This window comes from Capra hircus, chromosome 7 (genome assembly GCF_001704415.2).
Source record: "Capra hircus breed San Clemente chromosome 7, ASM170441v1, whole genome shotgun sequence".
Lineage (NCBI taxonomy): Eukaryota > Metazoa > Chordata > Mammalia > Artiodactyla > Bovidae > Capra > Capra hircus.
The window spans coordinates 192,915-215,018 of NC_030814.1; the positions used below are offsets into that span (position 1 = coordinate 192,915).

General features: G+C 42.9%; 1 protein-coding gene across 2 annotated transcripts in view; it reads right to left on the reverse strand.

Annotated features, from left to right (window-relative positions):
- Positions 1-22,104, reverse strand: part of CAMK4 (calcium/calmodulin dependent protein kinase IV) — a 271,534-nt gene that overhangs the window by 112,388 nt on the left and 137,042 nt on the right. For both annotated transcript variants that reach the window (XM_018049980.1, XM_018049981.1), the window contains 2 exons: positions 9,889-9,951; positions 6,534-6,616 (listed from right to left, as the gene is read on the reverse strand). In XM_018049980.1, the coding sequence (XP_017905469.1) occupies positions 6,534-6,616; positions 9,889-9,951 (146 nt within the window). The remainder of the gene's footprint in view (positions 1-6,533; positions 6,617-9,888; positions 9,952-22,104) is intronic.

Consider the following 22,104-nt stretch of genomic DNA (forward strand, 5'->3'; position numbering starts at 1 on the left):
GGACTCTCAAGAGTCTTCTCCAACACCACAGTTCAAAAGCATCAATTCTTCGGCGCTCAGCCTTCTTCCCAGTCCAACTCTCACATCCATACATGACCACTGGAAAAACCATAGCCTTGACTAGACAGACCTTAGTTGGCAAAGTAATGTCTCTGCTTTTGAATATCCTATCTAGGTTGCTCATAACTTTTCTTCCAAGGAGTAAGCATCTTTTAATTCGATGGTTGCAGTCACCATCTGCAGTGATTTTGGAGCCCCAAAAAATAAAGTCTGACAGTGTTTCCACTGTTTCCCCATGTATTTGCCATGAAGTGATGGGACCAGATGCCATGATCTTTGTTTTCTGAGGGTTGAGCTTTAAGACAACTTTTTCGCTCTCCTCTTTCACTTTCATCAAGAGGCTTTTTAGTTCCTCTTCACTTTCTGCCATAAGGGTGGTGTCATCCGCATATCTGAGGTGATTGATATTTCTCCCGGCAATCTTGATTCCAGCTTGTGTTTCTTCCAGTCCAGCGTTTCTCATGATGTACACTGCATATAAGTTAAATAAGCAGGGTGACAATATACAGCCTTGGCGTGCTCCTTTTCCTATTTGGAACCAGTCTGTTGTTCCATGTCCAGTTCTAACTGTTGCTTCCTGACCTGCATACAGATTTCTCAAGAGGCAGGTCAGGTGGTCTGGTATTCCCATCTCTTTCAGAATTTTCCACAGTTTATTGTGATCCACACAGTCAAAGGCTTTGGCATAGTCAGTAAAGCAGAAATAGATGTTTTTCTGGAACTCTCTTGCTTTTTCCATGACCCAGCGGATGTTGGAAATTTGATTTCTGGTTCCTCTGTCTTTTCTAAAACCAGCTTGAACATCAGGGAGTTCACGGTTCACGTATTGCTGAAGCCTGGCTTGGAGAATTTTGAGCATTACTTTACTAGCATGTGAGATGAGTGCAATTGTGCGGTAGTTTGAGCATTCTTTGGCATTGCCTTTCTTTGGAATTGGAATGAAAACTGACCTTTTCCAGTCCATATCCTTAGGCACCTGGGAATATATTAATCAATGTTTTTGGAATATAGAAAAGGAAATATAGTAGTTTTTGATGTCAGCAATACTAGACTTTTTGAGTTAATGAATTTTCTCTTCTGTTATAGATCACTGTACTTTGTTATAAATCACTGTGCCCTTGCTATGCAAAAATGTAACTTTATCACTATCTTAAGACTAAATAGATCTTAAGGGGAACATTGGTGAAGGGTTTTCATTTGTTGAGCTTATGTTTGCTGCTAAATCTCCATATTCCCTGCCCTTATAATGAATATAACTAGCATATAGGAGAAATAAGTATTAACCTTTAAGATTAATCATGTTAACCTTGGGTTAAATAAATTCCTTTCTTGATTGTAACCCACTACACCCTCACCCTATAGGAATGCAACTTTATTTGGAGGGTGGTGCCTAGTTTAAGAAAAAACACGCTTGGAAAAAATAAGTTTTTTGGTTATCAGAAAGAAAGGATCATAAAATGTCAGCAGGCCTCATGGCCAGAAGATGATGTAAAACCCCTAAGACCTTTTCTTATACATTTATGTGAAGCACCTGATTTTGATAAAGGTCAGGACTGCTGACCCCTGCATGACTCTGTATTCATCCCTATGTATAACAAAAGGAATATAAGCAAACCTCAAAAATAAAGAAATCAGATCAGTTTTCTGGAAAGACTGGTTCCCCCATGTTGTTTCTTTCTTGCTCCCCGTTTTTCTGGCTAAATTCCCATCTGGAGCGTGAGTGCTCACCATGTATACTTACTTGCCCAGGTTTTTAAGTTCCATGCGAGAAGGAGCCCAAGGAGGGGCACCTTCTGATATTCAAGTGGCACCAGTGGCCCAACGTAGATGGTGCAAATTCCTTGTCTTGGAATTTTATTGGTATCCCACGTAAACCAAGTTATTCAGCCTCTTTTTCTCCACTAATATTTCCTACTACATTATCTGCTTCTAGTCTCTCTATATATCTGTAATTAAATAAGTTTTTTCCTAGGATGCTGATTCCGTCCCCACCTTCAAATTACCCTGGATCCAACGGGGCTGGACCCCAGCAAAAATCTGCAGTGTAACATTAAAAGCAGACAGACCTTTGAAAATGGAGCTTCCCAGGTGCTTCAGTGGTAAAGAACCTGCCTGCCAATGCAGGAGATATGGTTCGAAACCTGCATCAGGAAGATCCCTGGAGAAGGAAATGTCAACCCACTCCAGTATTCTTGCCCGGAGAATCCAATGGACAGAGGAGCCTAGCGGGCTACAGTCTGTGGGGTCATAAAGAGATAACGGGACTTAGTGACTAAACAACAACAGTGAAAACTTTGAAGACTTCTGCCAGCTCTTGAAGAGGCAGCAAATTTAACCGGGTGGAGCTGGGGAGGAGGGAGGGGGGGCATGCCTCTCTCCAGCACATTCTAAGCCTGCTTCCCTTAGGCATCATTCTCCTCTGAGGCCACTCACTGCAGCAGCTGCTCACGCACTCACCCATGCAGCAACTATTTACTGAGAATTTACTAGGCTCCAGGCATTCAGGCTACATCAGTGGTCCTCACCCTCTCTTCTGCCTTCAGTCCACTTATCTCTTAACCCATTCTTCAATCAATAAGATGTTTACATCACAGAAACTGTAGTTTCTTACCGTTTCTAATATAAGCCTACTCAGTTTCTTTGTCTTCTTCCAAATTCATTTTTGTTTAATTACCCTGATCAGCAAAGCAAAGAGCTCCCAAGACCACATCAGGGCAAAGAGGGAATTCTGAGAAGATGAGGTGGGTGGGAGAGCTATGGAAACTTAAAGCAAGCACAAACTTAAAACTTGCACAAATAACATATCTGTATTATGCTCTACCAGATTTCCAGATAGACTCCCTGCACTCTCAAGCCTCTGCCTTAAGGGATGAATGTATGAACAGACAACTAAAATTGTCTATAATTGGATATAATAGATCATATCTTTCTCTGCAACTTGGACCTCTTTAAAGAGCCTAAAACGAAAGTAGCCCTAAAAACAATCATTTGGAGAGAATCTATTTTCCTAAGCTTTGGTTCATAACAAAAAATACTATTATAATACACGCTTAACTATCTATCAGTTCAGTTCAGTCGCTCTGTCATGTCCGACTCTTTGCGACCCCATGAATCGCAGCACACCAGGCCTCTCTGTCCATCACCAACTCCTGGAGTTCACTCAGACTCACGCCCATGGAGTCAGTGACGCCATCCAGCCATCTCATCCTCTGTCTTCCCCTTCTCCTCCTGCACCCAATCCCTCCCAGCATCAGAGTCTTTTCCAATGAGTTAACTCTTCGCATGAGATGGTGCAACGTACTTCAGGTTCAGCTTTAGCATCATTCCTTCCAAAGAAATCCCAGGGCTGACTTCCTTCAGAATGGACTGGTTGGATCTCCTTGCAGTCCAAGGGACTCTCAAGAGTCTTCTCCAACACCACAGTTCAAAAGCATCAATTCTTCAGCACTCAGCCTTCTTCACATTCCAACTCTCACATCTATACATGACCACAGGAAAAACCATAGCCTTGACTAGATGGACCTTAGTCGCCAAAGTAATGTCTCTGCTTTTGAACACACTATCTAGGTTGGGCACAACTTTTCTTCAAAGGAGCAAGCGTCTTTTAATTTCATGGCTGCAGTTGCCATCTGCAGTGTCTTTGGAGTCCAAAAAAATAAAGTCTGATACTGTTTCCACTGTTTCCCCATCTATTTCTCACGAAGTGATGGGACCGGATGCCATGATCTTCATTTTCTGAATGTTAAGCTTTAGGCCAACTTTTCCACTCTCCACTTACACTTTCATCAAGAGGCTTTTTAGTTCCTTTTCACTTTCTGCCATAAGGGTGGTGTCATCTACATATCTGAGGTTATTAATATTTCTCCCGGCAATCTTGATTCCAGCTTGCGTTTCTTCCAGTCCGCGTTTCTCATGATGTACTAGCATATAAGTTAAATAAGCAGGGTGACAATGTAAAGCCTTGAAGTACTCCTTTTCCTATTTGGAACCAGTCTGTTGTTCCATGTCCAGTTCTAACTGTTGCTTCCTGACCTGCATACAGATTTTTCAAGAGGTAGGACAGGTGGTCTGGTATTCCCATCTCTTTAGAATTTTCCACAGTTTCCTGTGATCCACACAGTCAAAGGCTTTGGCATAGTCCATAAAGCAGAAATAGATGTTTTTCTGGAACTCTCTTGCTTTTTCCATGACCCAGCGGATGTTGGAAATTTGATCTCTGGTTCCTCTGCCTTTTCTAAAACCAGCTTGAACATCAGGAAGTTCACGGTTCACATATTGCTGAAGCCTGGCTTGGAGAATTTTGAGCATTACTTTACTAGCATGTGAGATGAGTGCAATTGTGCAGTAGTTTGAGCGTTCTTTTGGCATTGCTTTTCTTTGGGATTGGAATGAAAACTGACCTTTTCCAGTCCTGTGGCCACTGCTGAGTTTTCCCAATTTGCTGGAATATTGAGTGCAATACTTTCACAGCATCATCTTTCAGAATTTGAAACAGCTCAACTGGAATTCCATCATCTCCACTAGCTTTGTTCGTAGCGATGCTTTCCAAGGCCCACTTGACATCACATTCCAAGATGTCTGTCTCTAGATGAGTGATCACATCATCATGATTATTGGGTCGTAAAGATCGATTTTGTACAGTTCTTCTGTGTATTCTTGCCACCTCTTCTTAATATTTTCTGCTTCTGTTAGATCCAGACCATTTCTGTCCTTTGTCGAGCCCATCTTTGCATGAAATATTCCCTTGGTATCTCTAATTTTCTTGAAGAGATCTCTAGTCTTTCCCATTCTGTTTTTTTCCTGTATTTCTTTGCATTGATAACTAAAGAAGGCTTTCTTATTTCTTCTTGCTATTCTCTCAAACTCTGCATTCAGATGCTTATATCTTTCCTTTTCTCCTTGGCTTTTCGCCTCCTTCTTTTCACAGCTATTTGTAAGGCCTCCCCAGACAGCCATTTTGCTTTTTTGCATTTCTTTTCCATGGGGATGGTCTTGATCCCTGTCTCCTGTACAATGTCACGAGTCTCATTCCATAGTTCATCAGGCACTCTATCTATCAGATCTAGGCCCTTAAATCTACTTCTCACTTCCACTGTATAATCATAAGGGATTTGATTTAGGTCATACCTGAATGGTCTAGTGGTTTTCCCTACTTTCTTCAATTTAAGTCTGAATCTGGCAATAAGGAGTTCATGATCTGAGCCACAGTCAGCTCCCGGTCTTGTTTTTGTTGACTGTATAGAGCTTCTCCATCTTTGGCTGCAAAGAATACAATCGATCTGATTTTGGTGTTGACCATCTGGTGACGTCCATGTGTAGAGTCTTCTCTTGTGTTGTTGGAAGAGGGTGTTTGCTATGACCAGTGCATTTTCTTGGCAAAACTCTATTAGTCTTTGCCCTGCTTCATTCTGCAATCCAAGGCCAAATTTGCCTGTTACTTCAGGTGTTTCTTGACTTCCTACTTTTGCATTCCAGTCCCCTATAATGAAAAGGACATCTTTTTTGGGTGTTAGTTCTTATAGGTCTTGCAGGTCTTCATAAAACTGTTCAACTTCAGCTTCTTCAGCATTACTGGTTGGGGAATACACTTGGATTACTGTGATATTGAATGGTTTTCCTTGGAGACAAACAGAGATCATTCTGTCGTTTTTGAGATTGCATCCAAGTACTGCATTTCGGACTCTTTTGTTGACCATGATGGCTACTCCATTTCTTCTGAGGGATTCCTGCCTGCAGTTGTAGATATAATGGTCATCTGAGTTAAATTCACCCATTTCAGTCCATTTTAGTTTGCTGATTCCTAGAACGTCGATGTTCACTCTTGCCATCTCCTGTTTGACCACTTCCAATTTGCCTTGATTCATGGACCTCACATTCCAGGTTCCTATGCAATATTGCTCTTTACAGCATCGGACCTTGCTTCTATCACCACTCACATCCACATCTGGGTATTGTTTTTGCTTTGGCTTCATCCCTTCTTTCTTTCCGGAGTTATTTCTCCACTGATCTCCAGTAGCATATTGGGCACCTACTGACCTGGGGAGTTCCTCTTCAGTATCCTATCATTTTGCCTTTTCATACTGTTCATGGGGTTCTCAAGGCAAGAATACTGAAGTGGTTTGCCATTCCTTTCTCCAGTGGACCACATTCTGTCTATAATTTTCATGAAATACTTTCTCACAAAATATCCTCTTAAATCTTACTGTTGAGCTTAGATTTAGTATGACTTTAGAAATTGTTTTGTATGTAGAAAGTAGATGTTTGCAAAAGTAAATAGCACAGTGTTTTTTTCATTCACTAAGCATCCCAAATTTTCATTTACCCACATCTTACCAAATATTTATCTTAGTAGAAGTTATTAACTGGTATAGCATGTCATTGTGAAGAATTTCAGGAGAAATTTCCCTTCAGTTATTTTTGTGATTGGATGGAAAACTGTACTGTAGTTAGTTACATTTCCAGGACCCACTCACCTGTCAAACAGCTCTCCTCCTGTGACGAGTTCTAAGACCAGACTGATTTCTGTAGGGGTTTCAAATATCTCTTTAAGTTTTATCTGGGAAAAGATACAAAAAAAAATCACAAATTCTTTATTTTCATCTTTAGAGAATTGTTAAAACTATGGTTACAACATCTCCTTATTCTAGTAGCAGGCAGTAATTTGTCACTCTCTGGTTGTTTTTTATCAGTCATCTCATTTGTTCAGAGATCCTTTTGAACTTTTATATTTTTCTTTTTGATAGCTAAAGATAGCTGCCCTAGAAGTGCTTCCTAAATTTTGCCAAATCATTCAAATGTCTGAATTTCAACCGAATTAAAAAAAAACAAACCAGACGCAAGCAAAACTTCCTAAACCATTTGAAACCATCATGACTGGTAGAGATGCGAATGTTTCTTTCTCTCAGAACAGGACTTCAATTAGGGGTCTGAGATAGAATGGACCAGGTTAAATTCTATCAGCACAGAAAGGGAAACCCTTAACAGCTAAAGAGTTGCTGGTAGATAAAAGAATACTCAGAAAAGTAACAGAGATAGCGATTTGACTGATCATAACAGGGTTTTCATGATATTCAGATAATCCATCCAGTCTTGGATATTTTCCTTCTGAGAATCAAGTGACCAGGACTGACATATATATTTGCGGAAATTTTCATGTTGACTTCTCTTTGAAAGAAATAAGATAGATAATGTAAAAGTGGTGACTGTATATGGAAAATTTTGTTAACTACTTATCCAAAACCCTTCTCTCCCTACTTGACTGCAAACAGAAATCTTGTTTAGGGAAGCAAGGTACCTTGCCGGGAGCCAGCACGGGAGATTCCACTCATGGCAAAGGTCATGAGGAAGAGACCTGATGGGCAAAGGTGAGATCAGGCCTCAAGGGACCCCCCTGAACCCTCTCGAGCATCTACCCCAAAACCAGAATCTGTTTTACTATATCATGCCTCTCACCAACACCTCTGACATTAATGGGGGGCTATTCCCTACCACCTTTCTCTAAAGCTTGTGAAAAATGTCCTTTGATTTAACCACATTAGACCTTGAGTTAATAAATTCCTCCCATGCTATAGCCCACTTTACCTTTACCCTATAGGAATACAACCTTATCTAGTGCTTTCAGAGGGTGGCGCCTAACTTTAGAAAAATCACCTTTGGAGAAAATGAGTTTTCTGGCTGACTAATCATTATCAGAAAGGGTCATAAGATGTTAGTAGGCCTCCTGGCCATAAGATGATGTAAATCACCTAAGACCTGTGTATACAGATAGGTATGCAGAGAGAAAGCCTGGTCTCGATAAGGGTCAGGGCTGTTGACCCTGCATGACTTTGTATTTTCCATTATTCTCTATGTACAGCTTGAGGTATATAAGCTCCCTGGAAAAATAAAGTTTTGGGCCTCGCTTATTGAAGCTTGGTCTCCCGTGTCTTTCTTTGTTTCTTTCTTTATCTTCTTTTCAGGCTGACTCCCTGGGGCGTAGAGGCCCTCTGAGTTCACTTTCTTGCCCGGGCTTCTAAGGCCCACATGAGAGGTAGCCCAAGGCGGGGCACCCTCCACTATTCAAGCGGACGCCTGTGGCCTACGTGAACAGAGCAAGTCTTTTGTCTGAGGCTTTATTGGCTTTCTGCGTAAACCAAGGAGTATCAGCCTCTTTCTCTCCTCTATTTTCCTAACTGCTATATTCCTTCTTTATCTCTTTCTATATCTCTAAACAAATTATTCATCTAGGTCGCTGACGCTGTCCCCCTGAGGATACCCTGGATCCAACCAGGGCTGGACCCTGGTAGTACCTAGTCTCAAATTATGGATTATGGTTAGTCTAAGCCATTTATGACAACCCAGGTCCTTAATTTTCCAGTCTTCATGCAGTTTAGGGTGATCGTGTGACCAGCTCTGGCCAGTAAAATCTGAAGAGAATTCTGCAACTGGAAATTTTGGAAAAGCTTTTACACTTCTTATCAGACTCTGCTGTTAAACCTCTCCGCTCCCTTCTGTCTTGAACAGAGACCTGGAGACTTATGAAGACTATATAGCAGCCATTTTAGGGCCACGAGGGAGAAACATGGAGGTGAAAGCTGCTCCCTGAAGATGGGAGAGTGGGAGCCCCCTAGTGGTACCGTGGTTAAGGGGCCCCCCTGAGAGCTCAGCTGGTAAAGAACCCACCTACAATGCAGGAGACCTGGTTCGATTCCTGGATCGGGAAGAGACTCTGGAGAAGGGACAGGCTACCCACTCCAGTATTCTTGGGCTTCCTTGGGGGCTCAGATCTTACGAATCCGCCTGCAGCGAGGAAGACCTGGGTTTGATCCCTGGGTTGGAAAGATCCCCTGGAGGAGCCTGGCAGGCTACAGTCCATGGGGTCGCAAAGAGTCAGACACGACTGAGTGACTAAGCACACACAGCGCAGTGGCTGAGACTCCATGCTTCCAATGCGGGGGGCGGGGGGGGAGTTTCAATCCCAAGTTGGGATCAGGAAAAAGGACGAAAGGTGGCAGAACCAATGGATGGGTCTTGGATGACATCACTGAGGAGCTGAAGTATCACTAACAACTGCCTACCTTCTGATTTCTCGTAAGAAAAATATTTGTTTAGACCAGCATATTCAAGTTTTCTGATATTTACAACTGAATTGCTAACTAATAAACAACTTGTAAGCACTTTGCCTTGAGCTGAAGCATGCCGGTCATCCTCTGAGACACCACAAATTTCTCAGTGAAATGAGTAAAATATTTTAAGTAACTGGCTCACTTTATAAAAACAAGTTATGGCCTGGAAAATGATTTTGTTCTTTTCACTTCATTGGCTCAAGGAAGCTTCCCCCAGCCCTTCTTTCCCTTGGTGCCTTTATCTGTACATAGCCTAGAGCAGAGCTTCGGAGAATGTTTTATTTTCCCCATTCAAGCGCATTATTTATTTTCATCTTTGCATTATTTCTGAAGCAAATACTGTCTCACAGGAGAAACTCAAATGACTTTGGAAAGCAAAGCATTTTCTTCATAGGCATTTTCAACAATGGCATATTAATAAGATAGGCACACAAAAGGAAAAAGCCTGTGTTTTATGAGTGAAAGAAAGCTCTCCAATTTCAGTTATCCTCTTATGCATGAAAATAACAATGTATATATTGCTGGTCTGCCCATTTTGAAACTCTTTCAAGGGGTATTATTCTTAAGATTTATTCAGTTAAAGAACTGAAAAACAAGATCAGATAAGGACAAGAATTACGCCAAGGTGGCTACTTACTGGTGGTGAAAGAAGGAGTTCTCATCATCAGAATGGACAGTAAAGAACAAAAATCTCATTTGAAATAGTAGGCTAAAAACCACTTACAATGTTTGGATGTGAGAGGCGAAGAAGAACTCCTATCTCAGTTCTTACGATTTTTTTGTCCACCTAAAAGGCAAAATGACAGAAAATGAAAGATACTCCCACCTTAGAAATGTCTTCATTGTAGCAGAGAATCAGAAACAGCAATAACCACCTGGATGAATCAGGTCAACGGCAGAGGTGAATGTCTAAGCTTTTTTCTTATGTTACCTTCTTCCCTTTGTGCCCAGCTGCATGTCTTTCCCCTCTGCTTCAGACATGAAGGGAACTCACTAATACAGGTTACAACTCGTCAGACCCTTTACACGGCTCCTCTGCTGTCAAAAGTCATCCCTGTCACCACTCAGGCACAAGTGCTTCTCAACCTGTTCCTCCTCCTTCTCTTCCTTTCTTTCAAAAGCCTTGATTCAAACGCATTGGAGCGGTCAATCACTTCACTTGCTTGCTTCCCACAGAAGTGAGCGTATAACCCGCCTGACCAGTCAGAAGACTCGCTCTCCAGCCAAAGCGACGGAGTCAGAGCATCAACAGATCAAGTCATCACAGTCAGGCCTCCCCCGACATTTTACTCAAACAATCAACAAAGCATCCTCCTTTCCTCTGAAACTGGGAGAGAAAAGAGGATGGAGTCTGCCACTACCAGGGACTGTTCCTGATGCCGTTTGGAGACTAATTCTCTGAAAACAGAGCCGATACCGCTAGAGAGGAAGAGTGAGCACCGCTGACTGTGTGGCCCACTGGGTTCAGTTGCCCACAAGCAGGTCTGCCCTCTGAGCTCTCTTACTGTGTGAGCTACTGAGTATACTCTTCTACTGAAACTAGCTGGAGCTGCTTGATGCCACCAGGGATGTAAGCTGAAGGAAAGTAAAGGGGACTAAGGAAGCAGTGACTCTAGTTGATATGGAAGACTGGAGTACAGGTTTGGATAAAGCAGTTCCTCTGACCTATGTGTTTTCTGGGATGGAAGAGGGTATACAGCTTTCATCACATTCTCCAAATATCTCAGGCAGAGGAAAGTTTACAAATCTGAGCCATTTGAAACAAAGAAAACGTGCTCCTTGGAACCAGGGGAGTCAAGGACCTCTCGTGAATGTATATGTAATGAATGCACGCCACATAGTAAGGGTTTAATACAGCTTTGTATGTGCTCAAGCTCCTATTAAACAATGCCAGGCATATGAAAATAAAAAAAACAGATAAAAATGATCTTTTTCAGAGGAAGATTATAATCTAATTTTGGGCATAAAACTCCTATATAAGATGTCATAAGAAGAAGAACATAAGCTGTAAACAAGTTTTGTTTTAAAAATTTCATTGTTCACCACAGAATTATTTTCCTGTGAGTCAAAATATTGCTACTACTCAGTGGGCTAACTCTAAAAGGTTCTGAAGTTATTAGCCATTAAAAGTCACACTATTGTTAAAATAAAGTGAAGAAAGACTTGCTCGAGTGTGCACACGTGATGCTAGTGTGATGTGTGGGCTGCTGGTGGCCACTCGGTGACATCTGGGAGCCCGGCCCATGGCATGTAGACAGCATGGTTTGGGGGTGATGTGGTGTTAGAGGAAAATGTTATATGAGTTCTTTCACCTAGTGAAAAAAATCACATATTTCATGAAAATTTGCTATTAAACAGAAGACATCCTACTTGCATCAGACGGGAGATCTCTGACAGAGAGGGATTGCTGAAGCAGGCAGACACCGACAGATTTCCTCAGAAGAGCTCTTGGCTCACACTCCATTTCAGCTCTGCAGATGCTATTGAGGAAAATCTCCATACACATGATAATTTTTTAATTATTTTAAAAATTTAACATTTTTTTCTGGCTTTGCTAAGGCATAATTGATATACAAAACCCCACACATAATCAATGTATACAATGTGGTGAGTCTGGACACAAGTTCCCATCACCATAATCAAGATAATAAATATATTCATCACCTCCGAAAGTTTCCCATGTCCCTTTGTTGTGTGTGTGTGTGTGTGTGGAGCGGGGTGGCGGTGGGGGGGGGGTGGTTAAGAACACTCAATGTGAAATCTACCCTCTTGACAAATTTTTAAGTGAACAGTACCTTACTGTTAACTACAGGCAATGTGTTGTAGAGTAGCTCTCTGGACTTTACTGACCTTGTATAACTTGATACCCACTGAGCAACAACTCTCCACCCCCTCCTCACCCATCCCTTAGGAAACACAAGCCTGCTGCTGCTACTGCTGCTAAGTCGCTTCAGTCGTGTCCAACTCTGTGCAACTCCAGAGATGGCAGCCCACGAGGCTCCCTCGTCCCTGGGATTCTCCAGGCAAGAACACTGGAGTGGGTTGCCATTTCCTTCTCCAGTGCAGGAAAGTGAAAAGTGAAAGTGAATTAGCTTAGTCAGGTCCGACTCTTCGCGACCCCATGGACTAGCCTACCAGGCTCCTCTGTCCATGGGATTTCCCAGGCAAGAGTACTGGAGTGGGGTGCCATTGCTCTGCTTCTATGAGTCTGACTATTTTAGATGTCTCATACAAGAAGAATTCATCCAGTGAATATGGATTTTTTTTAATCACAATCTTCTCCATAGGACAACTTGAATTTCCTCACTAATACAAATTTTTTTTTTCATAACTGTGTGATGTTTAAGAAAGTTTCAGAACATGAGTGTCTCTAAATTAAGATTTGTTAACAATCGAACCTATTTTTCTTATTACACATTTAGTGTTACATAATACAAGGTTTTCTTCCTTGTTTTCATAATTTTTGATCCATTTAAAATAAGCATCAGAGATATCCTTTAACTTTTTTCACATGATATAGTAAAATCTTTTAATACCAATATGAATTTTAAGCAAATCTATTTATTTTAATTGGGGGCTAATTATTTTACAATACTGTGGTGGTTTTATCATGTTATGTCAACACATTAAATATTGGGATGCCTTCAAAAATTAGTTCTTTGAAAACTATCTAAACTCTGGAAATATTCATAACAGATTAGATTATTTGAAATAACACTCTTCTAATGTAGTTGTTTGTTTTTAATTCAGAATTAATTTTCTTTAAAGTTAATTTTGCAAAGGGTAATTATTTTCCCACTATACTTAAGATTAGTAGCTCTCAAATTATGATTGGAGGACCCTTCTGGGTCCCTAAGACTCTTCACGGTATATAAAAGACTTGCCCTTTTCCAACTACACATCTGGGTGAGACTAGATTTTTTTTCCCATACTTGAAACAAATGAATGCAGAAGCAGTTGAGAATTAAACTGTCTTCTACTGAGCCAGATAATAAAGAGTTTTACAAAATAATGCCACTCCTCTAAGTATTTTTCTCTTTTGGAAAATAAACTTATTTTTCACTGTAAATATTATTTATGTTAAAATATACTAAAACTGGATTTATTACTATTATAGCTTTAGTTAGTTAATACTTAAAATTCTTTAATCTCTTATTATAGAGATTCTTCAGTCTCTAATACAGTAAATGTGTATGTGTATGCTCAGTTGCTTAGTCGTGTCTGACTCTTTTGTCACCCCATGGTCTGTAGCCCACCAGCCTCCTCCATCCATGGGATTTTCCACGCAAGAATACTGGAGTGGGTTGTCATTTCCTCCTCCAGGGGATCAAACTCACATCTCCTGAGTCTCCTGCACTGCAGGTGGATTCTTTACCATTGTGTCAGTGAATGTGTATAGCTATTTGGGATGCTCAGTGAGTTAGAGAGTAGAAAGGGCTTCTACAGCCCACAAGTTTGAGACCCACTACTCGAGAAACCTTAAAATTAGATATCTGAAAGCAAAAACTAGAAAAAAAAACCAAAACTGTAGAAATAATTGAAATGAAAGAAGAATGTGAACACCATCTCCTCCCTGCTCCTCTGAATGCTGCAGCCCAGACTGAATGCAGGTCATGACTCAAGTGGAGGCCAGGAAGAATCTTAGAAAGAGGAAGCTGGAGAAAGCTGGGGTATGTAAAGTCATCAATCCACAGAGAGTAAACTGAGTGACAAACCTGGACTAAAGCCAAGGTAACAACAACTGAGGAATCCAGCAGGAATGAAGCTGAAGTTCAGTTCAGTCCAGTCGCTCAGTCGTGTCCGACTTTTTGAGACCCCATGAATCGCAGCACGCCAGGCCTCACTGTCCATCACCATCTTCTGGAGTTCACTCAGACTCGCGTCCATCGAGTCAGTGATGCTATCCAACCAGCTCATCCTCGGTCATCCCCTTCTCCTCCTGCCCCCAATCCCTCCCTGAATCAGAGTCTTTTCCAACGAGTCAACTCTTCGCATGAGGTGGCCAAAGTACTGGAACTTCAGCTTTAGCATCATTCCCTCCAAAGAAATCCCAGGGCTGATCTCCTTCAGAATGGACTGGTTGGATCTCCTTGCAGTCCAAGGGACTCTCAAGAGTCTTCTCCAACCACAGTTCAAAAGCATCAATTCTTCGGCGCTCAGCCTTCTTCCCAGTCCAACTCTCACATCCATACATGACCACTGGAAAAACCATAGCCTTGACTAGATGGACCTTTCTTGGCAAAGTAATGTCTCTGCTTTTGAATATACTATCTAGGTTGCTCATAACTTTTCTTCCAAGGAATAAGCGTCTTTTAATTTCCTGGCTGCAGTCACCATCTGCAGTGATTTTGGAGCCCCCAAAATTAAAGTCTGATACTGTTTCCACTGTTTCCCCATCTATTTCCCATGAAGTGATGAGACCAGATGCCATGATCTTCATTTTCTGAATGTTGAGCTTTAAGCCAACTTTTTCACTCTCCTCTTTCACTTTCATCAAGAGACTTTTTAGTTCCTCTTCACTTTCTGCCATAAGGGTGGTGTCATCCGCATATCTGAGGTGATTGATATTTCTCCCGGCAATCTTGATTCCAGCTTGTGTTTCTTCCAGTCCAGCATTTCTCATGATGTACTCTGCATAGAAGTTAAATAAGCAGGGTGACAATATACAGCCTTGACATACTCCTTTTCCTATTTGGAACCAGTCTGTTGTTCCATGTCCAGTTCTAACTGTTGCTTCCTGACCTGCATACAGATTTCTCAAGAGGCAGGTCAGGTGGTCTGGTATTCCCATCTCTTTCAGAATTTTCCAGTTTATTGTGATCCACACAGTAAACACGGGTGGCTGCAAATGGCACACATAGCACGGCCGAAAGGAGCTGCCCCACATCCGAGGTCAGGGGCGGAAGCTGGCAGGACCCCACTGCCCACTGAGGGGCAGTGGCCAGGAGTTACCCCACGTCTGAGGTCAGGGGCAGCGGCCGAGAGTGCCAGGCTGCGACGGTGCAGGAATGGCCGAGAGGAGCTACCCCGTGTCTGAGGTCAGAGGCAGCAGCCGATAGGAGCTACCCCGCTCCTGAGGCCATGGGCGGCGGCCGGGAGGAGCAACCCCACATCCAAGGAGCGGTGGCTGCGTGGGCGCAGGAGGGCCGAGAGGAGCTACTCCACTTTCAAGATCAGGAGGGGCAGCGGTGAGGAGATACCCCTGGTCCAAGGTAAGAGAAACCCAAGTAAGACAGTAGGATTTTGCAAGAGGGCATCAGAGGGTAGACACACTGAAACCATACTCAGAGAAAACTAGTCAATCTAATCACACTAGGACCACAGCCTTGTCTAACTCAATGAAACTAAGCCATGTCCATGGGGCAACCCAAGATGGGTGGGTCATGGTGGAGAGGTCTGACAGAATGTGGTCCACTGGAGAAGGGAATGGCAAACCACTTCAGTATTCTTGCCTTGAGAACCCCATGAACAGTATGAAAAGGCAAAATGATAGGATACTGAAAGAGGTACTCCCCAGATCAGTAGGTACCCAATATGCTACTGGAGATCAGTGGAGAAATAACTCCGGAAAGAATGAAGGGAGCCAAAGCAAAAACAGTACCCAGCTGTGGATGTGACTGGTGACAGAAGCAAGATCCAATGCTGTAAAGAGCAATATTGCATAGGAACCTGGAATGTCAGGTCCATGAATCAAGGCAAATTGGAAGTGGTCAAACAGGAGATGGCAAGAGTGAACGTCGACATTCTAGGAATCAGCAAACTAAAATGGACTGGAATGGGTAACTTAATTCAGATGACCATTATATCTACGACTGTGGGCAGGAATCCCTCAGAAGAAATGGAGTAGCCATCATGGTCAACAAAAGAGTCCGAAATGCAGTACTTGGATGCAATCTCAAAAACGACAGAATGATCTCTGTTCATTTCCAAGGACAACTATTCAATATCACAGTAATCCAAGTCTATGCCCCAACCAGTAATGCTGAAGAAGCTGAAGTTTAATGGTTCTATGAAGGCCTACAAGACCTTTTAGAACTAACACCCCCCAAAATATGTCCTTTTCATTATAGGGGACTGGAATGCAAAAGTAGGAAGTCAAGAAACACCTGGAGTAACAGGCAAATTTGGCCTTGGAATAAAGAATGAAGCAGGGCAAAAATAATAGAGTTTTGCCAAGAAAATGCACTGGTCATAGCAAACACCCTCTTCCAACAACACAAGAGAAGACTCTACACATGGACATCACCAGATGGTCAACACCAAAATCAGATCGATTGTATTCTTTGCAGCCAAAGATGGAGAGGCTCTATACAGTCAACAAAAACAAGACCGGGAGCTGACTGTGGCTCAGATCATGAACTCCTTATTGCCAAATTCAGACTTAAATTGAAGAAAGCAGGGAAAACCACTAGACCATTCAGGTATGACCTAAATCAAATCCCTTATGATTATACAGTGGAAGTGAGAAATAGATTTAAGGGCCTAGATCTGATAGATAGAGTGCCTGATGAACTATGGACTGAGGTTCATGACATTGTACAGGAGACAGGGATCAAGACCATCCCCATGGAAAAGAAATGCAAAAAAAGCAAAATGGCTGTCTGAGGAGGCCTTACAAATAGCTGTGAAAAGAAGAGAGGTGAAAAGCAAAGGAGAAAAGGAAAGATATAAGCATCTGAATGCAGAGTTCTAAAAAATAGCAAAAAGAGATAAGGAAGCCTTCCTCAGTGATTAATGCAAAGAAATAGAGGAAAACAACAGAATGGGAAAGACTAGAGATCTCTTCAAGAAAATTAGAGATACCAAGGGAATATTTCATGCAAAGATGGGCTCGATAAAGGACAGAAATGGTCTGGACCTAACAGAAGCAGAAGATATTAAAAAGAAGTGGCAAGAATATACAGAAGAACTGTACAAAAAAGAGCTTCAAGACCAAGATAATCACGATGGTGTGATCACTCACCTAGAGCCAGACATCCTGGAATGTGAAGTTAAGTGGGCCTTAGAAAGCATCACTACGAACAAAGCTAGTGGAGGTGATGGAATTCCAGTGGAGCTACTTCAAATCCTCAAAGATGATGCTGTGAAAGTGCTGCACTCAATATGCCAGCAAATTGGGAAAACTCAGCAGTGGCCACTGTACTGGAAAAGGTCAGTTTTCATTCCAATCCCAAAGAAAGGCAATGCCAGAGAATGCTCAAACTACTGCACAATTGCACTCTCACATGCTAGTAAAGTAATGCTCAAAATTCTCCAAGTCAGGCTTCAGCAATACATGAACTGTTAACTTCCAGATGTTCAAGCTGGTTTTCGAAAAGGCAGAGGAACCAGAGATCAAATTGCCAACATCTGTTGGATCATCAAAAAAGCAAGAGAGTTCCAGAAAAACATCTATTTCTGCTTTATTGACTATGCCAAAGCCTTTCACTGTCTGGATCACAATAAACTGTGGAAATGAAGCTGAAAGGGAGAAGCAAACGAGAGGATACAGACAAATGGCTGAGAAGCCAAGGACAAAGCAATCTGAGGTCAGAATATCTTTCCCACAGAGATTAGCTGAGAGTCACTTGTCACCTTTTCAAAACCAAGTCTAGAGGCCCCTAGGCAGGCAAACCGTGGGGGTGGTTCCCCCAAAGGTGCTGCAGCTTGGCGGTCACACGGAGGGCATCCTGACAGCCGTTTCACCTGACGACTCCCTAGTGTTTCTCCTGTTCCAGATGATATTGCTGCCTTCCCATTTCTGACTTCCCTTCCAAACACCTGGGCAGGGCCTTCCCTGGTGCCAGCACAGGGGGCACGGCTCACCCCCTGCTCCACACAGCCCCAACCACTGAGCCCACCTGCCCAGAGCCCGAGGTCTGCAACCAGAAAGGACCCCGCGATGAGTGACCTGCATGCCACAGCAAGAGGGCAGTGTCCGCTTGCACCAGAGGCAGCCTGTGCATAGCAGTGCGGACGCAGTGCGGTCAGGAATAGGAAGAGGGCAGGTTAGGAGAGGGTCTGAGTGCTGGCACCACCATTCAGAGTCAGTGCTCTGTTTCCAAGAACATAACTGTCAAGCAAGCCACAAAAGTGGGCAGCTACCTGAACAGTCAGTACTGCCACTTGGAATTAGCTTCAAGAGCTACTATAATTTGCATCTTTCAGAAGCATCCACAGATGGCTTTAACAAATCAACAACAACACTGTTATCCAGGAGTTTTGTCCAATCATGGTTCACTCTTGAGTTTTTAATCTGAAAACCCATAAAACGTACCTTCACTATGTACAAAATAACTTGGAAAATGATAGTTTTTAATTGCTAACAATTTTCAATTATAAAAATACACATTACACATATACACAAAAATTAAATACACAAGAAAATTCTAACTTTAGCTTCCCAGAGAACAAACATAAGGTGAGGATTAACAGTCAGGTTTTTTTTTTGGAATGTGCACCCCCAAAGCAGTGAGAGTGAGGAAAAAGGGCAGTGCAGCGAGGTAAGAGATGACAGAGCGCAGTCAGCCTCTGCTGCACTGAGCTGCAAGGACGCGCAGGTCACGGGGCGGCTGCACCCAGCTGCCTGCCCCTCAAAGTCCTTCCCCAGAGGAGTGATCGCTTACTTTGAAGTTCAGGGGACAGTAGGGAGAGAGGAACTTCCTCCTGTTTCCCACTGGCCAGTTTTGGCCCCAAGGCGTTAATTCTGTATACCTCTGGGTTCCATCTGTAGTGTTGGGTAGGCGCTTGTGATGCTGTATTGCTCTTCATCAGGTATCATATCTCATTCAGATTTAGAAGTGGCTGGAGGAGTCAGAAAGTTGAAGTGTCTGTCTGGGCGGACCTCCGTGCGGGCAGTCCAGCCCTCCCTGGTCTGAAGACAGTTCGGTGCAAGGGATCTGGAGGCCCACGGGCATTCGGCCCAGTCATGGTGAATCCTGAGTGTTAACCCATCACAGGAAAATCAGACGGACTGTGGCGGGGCCAGAGCTGCTTGCCTAATTTACTGTATTTTACTGCCCATCAGAAAGAGCTTTTCTTCCATTTACATCCTTTGTGCCATGTGACAATGTGACACTGATAATCTTAGATGGCTTGGGCACATGCAAAGCCTAGTTTTAGCTTCCCCATGCGATGACAGCAAAGAGCTGAACATGACTGAACGACTGAACTGAACTATCTGAACCGCCTTAAGCAGTCAAAGAAATATATCTTTCCATCATCATAAAATCATTTGTACAGTTTTAAAACTCCATGGAAATCAAGATTCCTCAGTTTTGAAAGAAATCCCAACTTTGCTTTCTGCTTCCATGGAGGGAGACAGAAAAATGAGTATGAGGCACAGTTCCAGAGTAACATCAGAGAAGAAGGCTCCACCATCAGAATAGCTGATCAAACATGGGCCCTTCATTAAGACACACAGCACATATACTCCTATGCTGGGATTTGGAAGGCTAAGGGAAAAAAGAAGGAAGAACAGAAAAATATGTGAAGAAGAAAGTACTGGGGAATTAAAGAGGAAGAAAAAGGAAAGCCAGTTTCTGCATGTGAGTGCAATGGATAGACATAGGCAGTGAAGTAGCTGGGAAAGGAGAGTAGCTGCACCCCAGACCTCTCTGGCCTTGACACTCCCATCCCAGACGGGGTCGAGATCCAGACTCCGGAACTCCCAACACTCTGGACAAGTTGGCTCCTGCTCTGCTTCTTCTAGGAGTCAGTCAAGAAAAGCAGCATCTCCACATAAAATGCTCAGTCTCATCTCATCTTCTTTGCAGGGATGGAGATGGTAAGTCTTATTTTGTCTCTGTTATTTATTTGACTTTTTAGGCTCATTTTTGGTTTCAACAATGACCAGAGAACATGATGTGAAGTACAGAACTGTGCTCTTCAGATTCTTTGTGAAAAGAAGCAAAATACAAATTATTAATGGGAAATAAGCATAAAAATATCGTTAACTTTTCCCAACTCTTTTCTGCACAGTTTCTGCTTAATTTAGCATCCTGTTTTCAGACATATCAACAAGTATATGTTGGCACTAACATGCTTGGTAAAATGACTTGACAACAGGAGCTTTGTTAAATTCAAGAATGACAGTTTCAGCCTACAAGGATTTGAAGGCCAAGATCTGCTACTTGAACATGCATAAACCAAACCTGAGACACATAAAATATTGAGGTTTTCCTACATGAAGCTATTATCTCCAATAACTACCAAACTCTGGCCGAGTCTGATTATTCCTTTATCTTCTTCATCTGACAGAAACCTGGGCATCTCACAACTACCTTAGTGTAAAGGGTGACTGCCTGTTTTTCTGCCTGAGAAATGGGAAGAATGATATTGCCATTTACTGAGACGGTGAAGACTGGGGAGAATCAGATTTAGAAAGTTGCAAATAACAGTATGGCTCTGCCCACTGTGCTGGACTCACCTACTACTCACCGCCTTGGACCATCGCTGGTGCGTGTAAGTGCTCAGTTGCTTAGTCGTGTGGACTCTTTGAGACCCTCTGGACTATAGCCCACCAGACTCCTCTGTCCATGGAGTTCTCCAGCCAAGAATGCTGGGGTAGGTTGCCATTCCCTACCCCAGGGGATCTTCCTGGCCCAGGGATCAGACCCATGCCTCCTGCATCTCCTGCTCTGGCAGGGGGATCCTTCACCACTGAGCCGCCTACTGTAGCTCACTGATCATCAAATTGGTCTTTGAAAAATCAAAGACCGTCTCCACTTCTGAGCCTTTCCACTTTGTACTTGATAGTCTTTTGTTTTGAATGTTCTTCTCCAAGATATTTCAGCATGACTTTGGACTCAGAGGAGACTGGAAGGGGCAGCGGTGCAGAGCAGGTGAGGGCTCAGTGGCGGGGGCTCAGTGGTGGGGGCCGTGAGGAGCCACAGACATGGCGGGACTGGGCAGAAAGAAGACGTAAGTGGCAGAGGAGCCCATCTCCTATTTCACACTTAACAAGACTAGTCTAATGCCAGTCTGGCTCTAGTCAGCATGAGAAGACAAAAAGCTCAAATAAGCTTGGTTTTAAGAACCGTGAAACAATGTATTTTGGTAGTTCTGTGATGGCTGCCTCCTACTCTGCATTCTCTGAAACATTTGGGAGAATGAAATGGAGGAAAGGGGAGCTTTCCAACGGAGGAGGATCCCAAGAATTGGAACTGAATTTAGGTTAGAGAAAAATGCCCCTCAGGAGCTCAGCCCAGAAAAAAAGACACGTGTCTTTCAGAACCTGAAACCTCTGTACATGAGGTAGGTTCAGAAGAGAGCAGCTCTTCCAAGGGAGGCTACCTCTTCTTCTTCATTCTTAAAGTCTAAAATATGAGCCTTCCTGCTTGCAGATGCTAGAAACCCTTTCACAGGGAACAGGCTTTTACTTTACAGTGAATGAAGCAGGCTTAAAATATTCCTGGGAGACATAACAAGCTGAACAAAGCTTATACAGATTTGACTGACACCAGACTTTCTTTAGAAACAGATTTAACAGGGGGAGAGAAAAACGGGAAAAGAACATGATATATAAAGTGGAAAGGACTTTACATACCCCTTTCTGGAGAAGGGGTACTCACTCCAGTATTCTGGCCTAGAGAATTCCAAGGACTGTACAGTCCATGGGTTCGCAAAGAGTCGAGCACAACTGAGCGCCTTTCACTTCCACTTTTCTCCTATTTCATCTCTGTGTCTCTTCCTGGCATTAAGAATACGTAGGGGTCACCCTCATTTAATATGTCTTATCTTTAAAAACATCTCATTCCGCAATCCCTCACCTCTCTTCCTGCCTTCAAAGTGTAGCTCTGCCCCCCTTAGGAGAAAGCCTCTCCAGAGCTGTCTGTGTTCTTTCTCCACTCCCACCTCCCTTTCCTCATAGATTAGTCAGTGAAATCCAATCTGGCTTCATCTGCCTTTATAGGAGACCAGTGGTCTCCTTGAAGGAGGCTAACTACTGTTCTGATCTTAT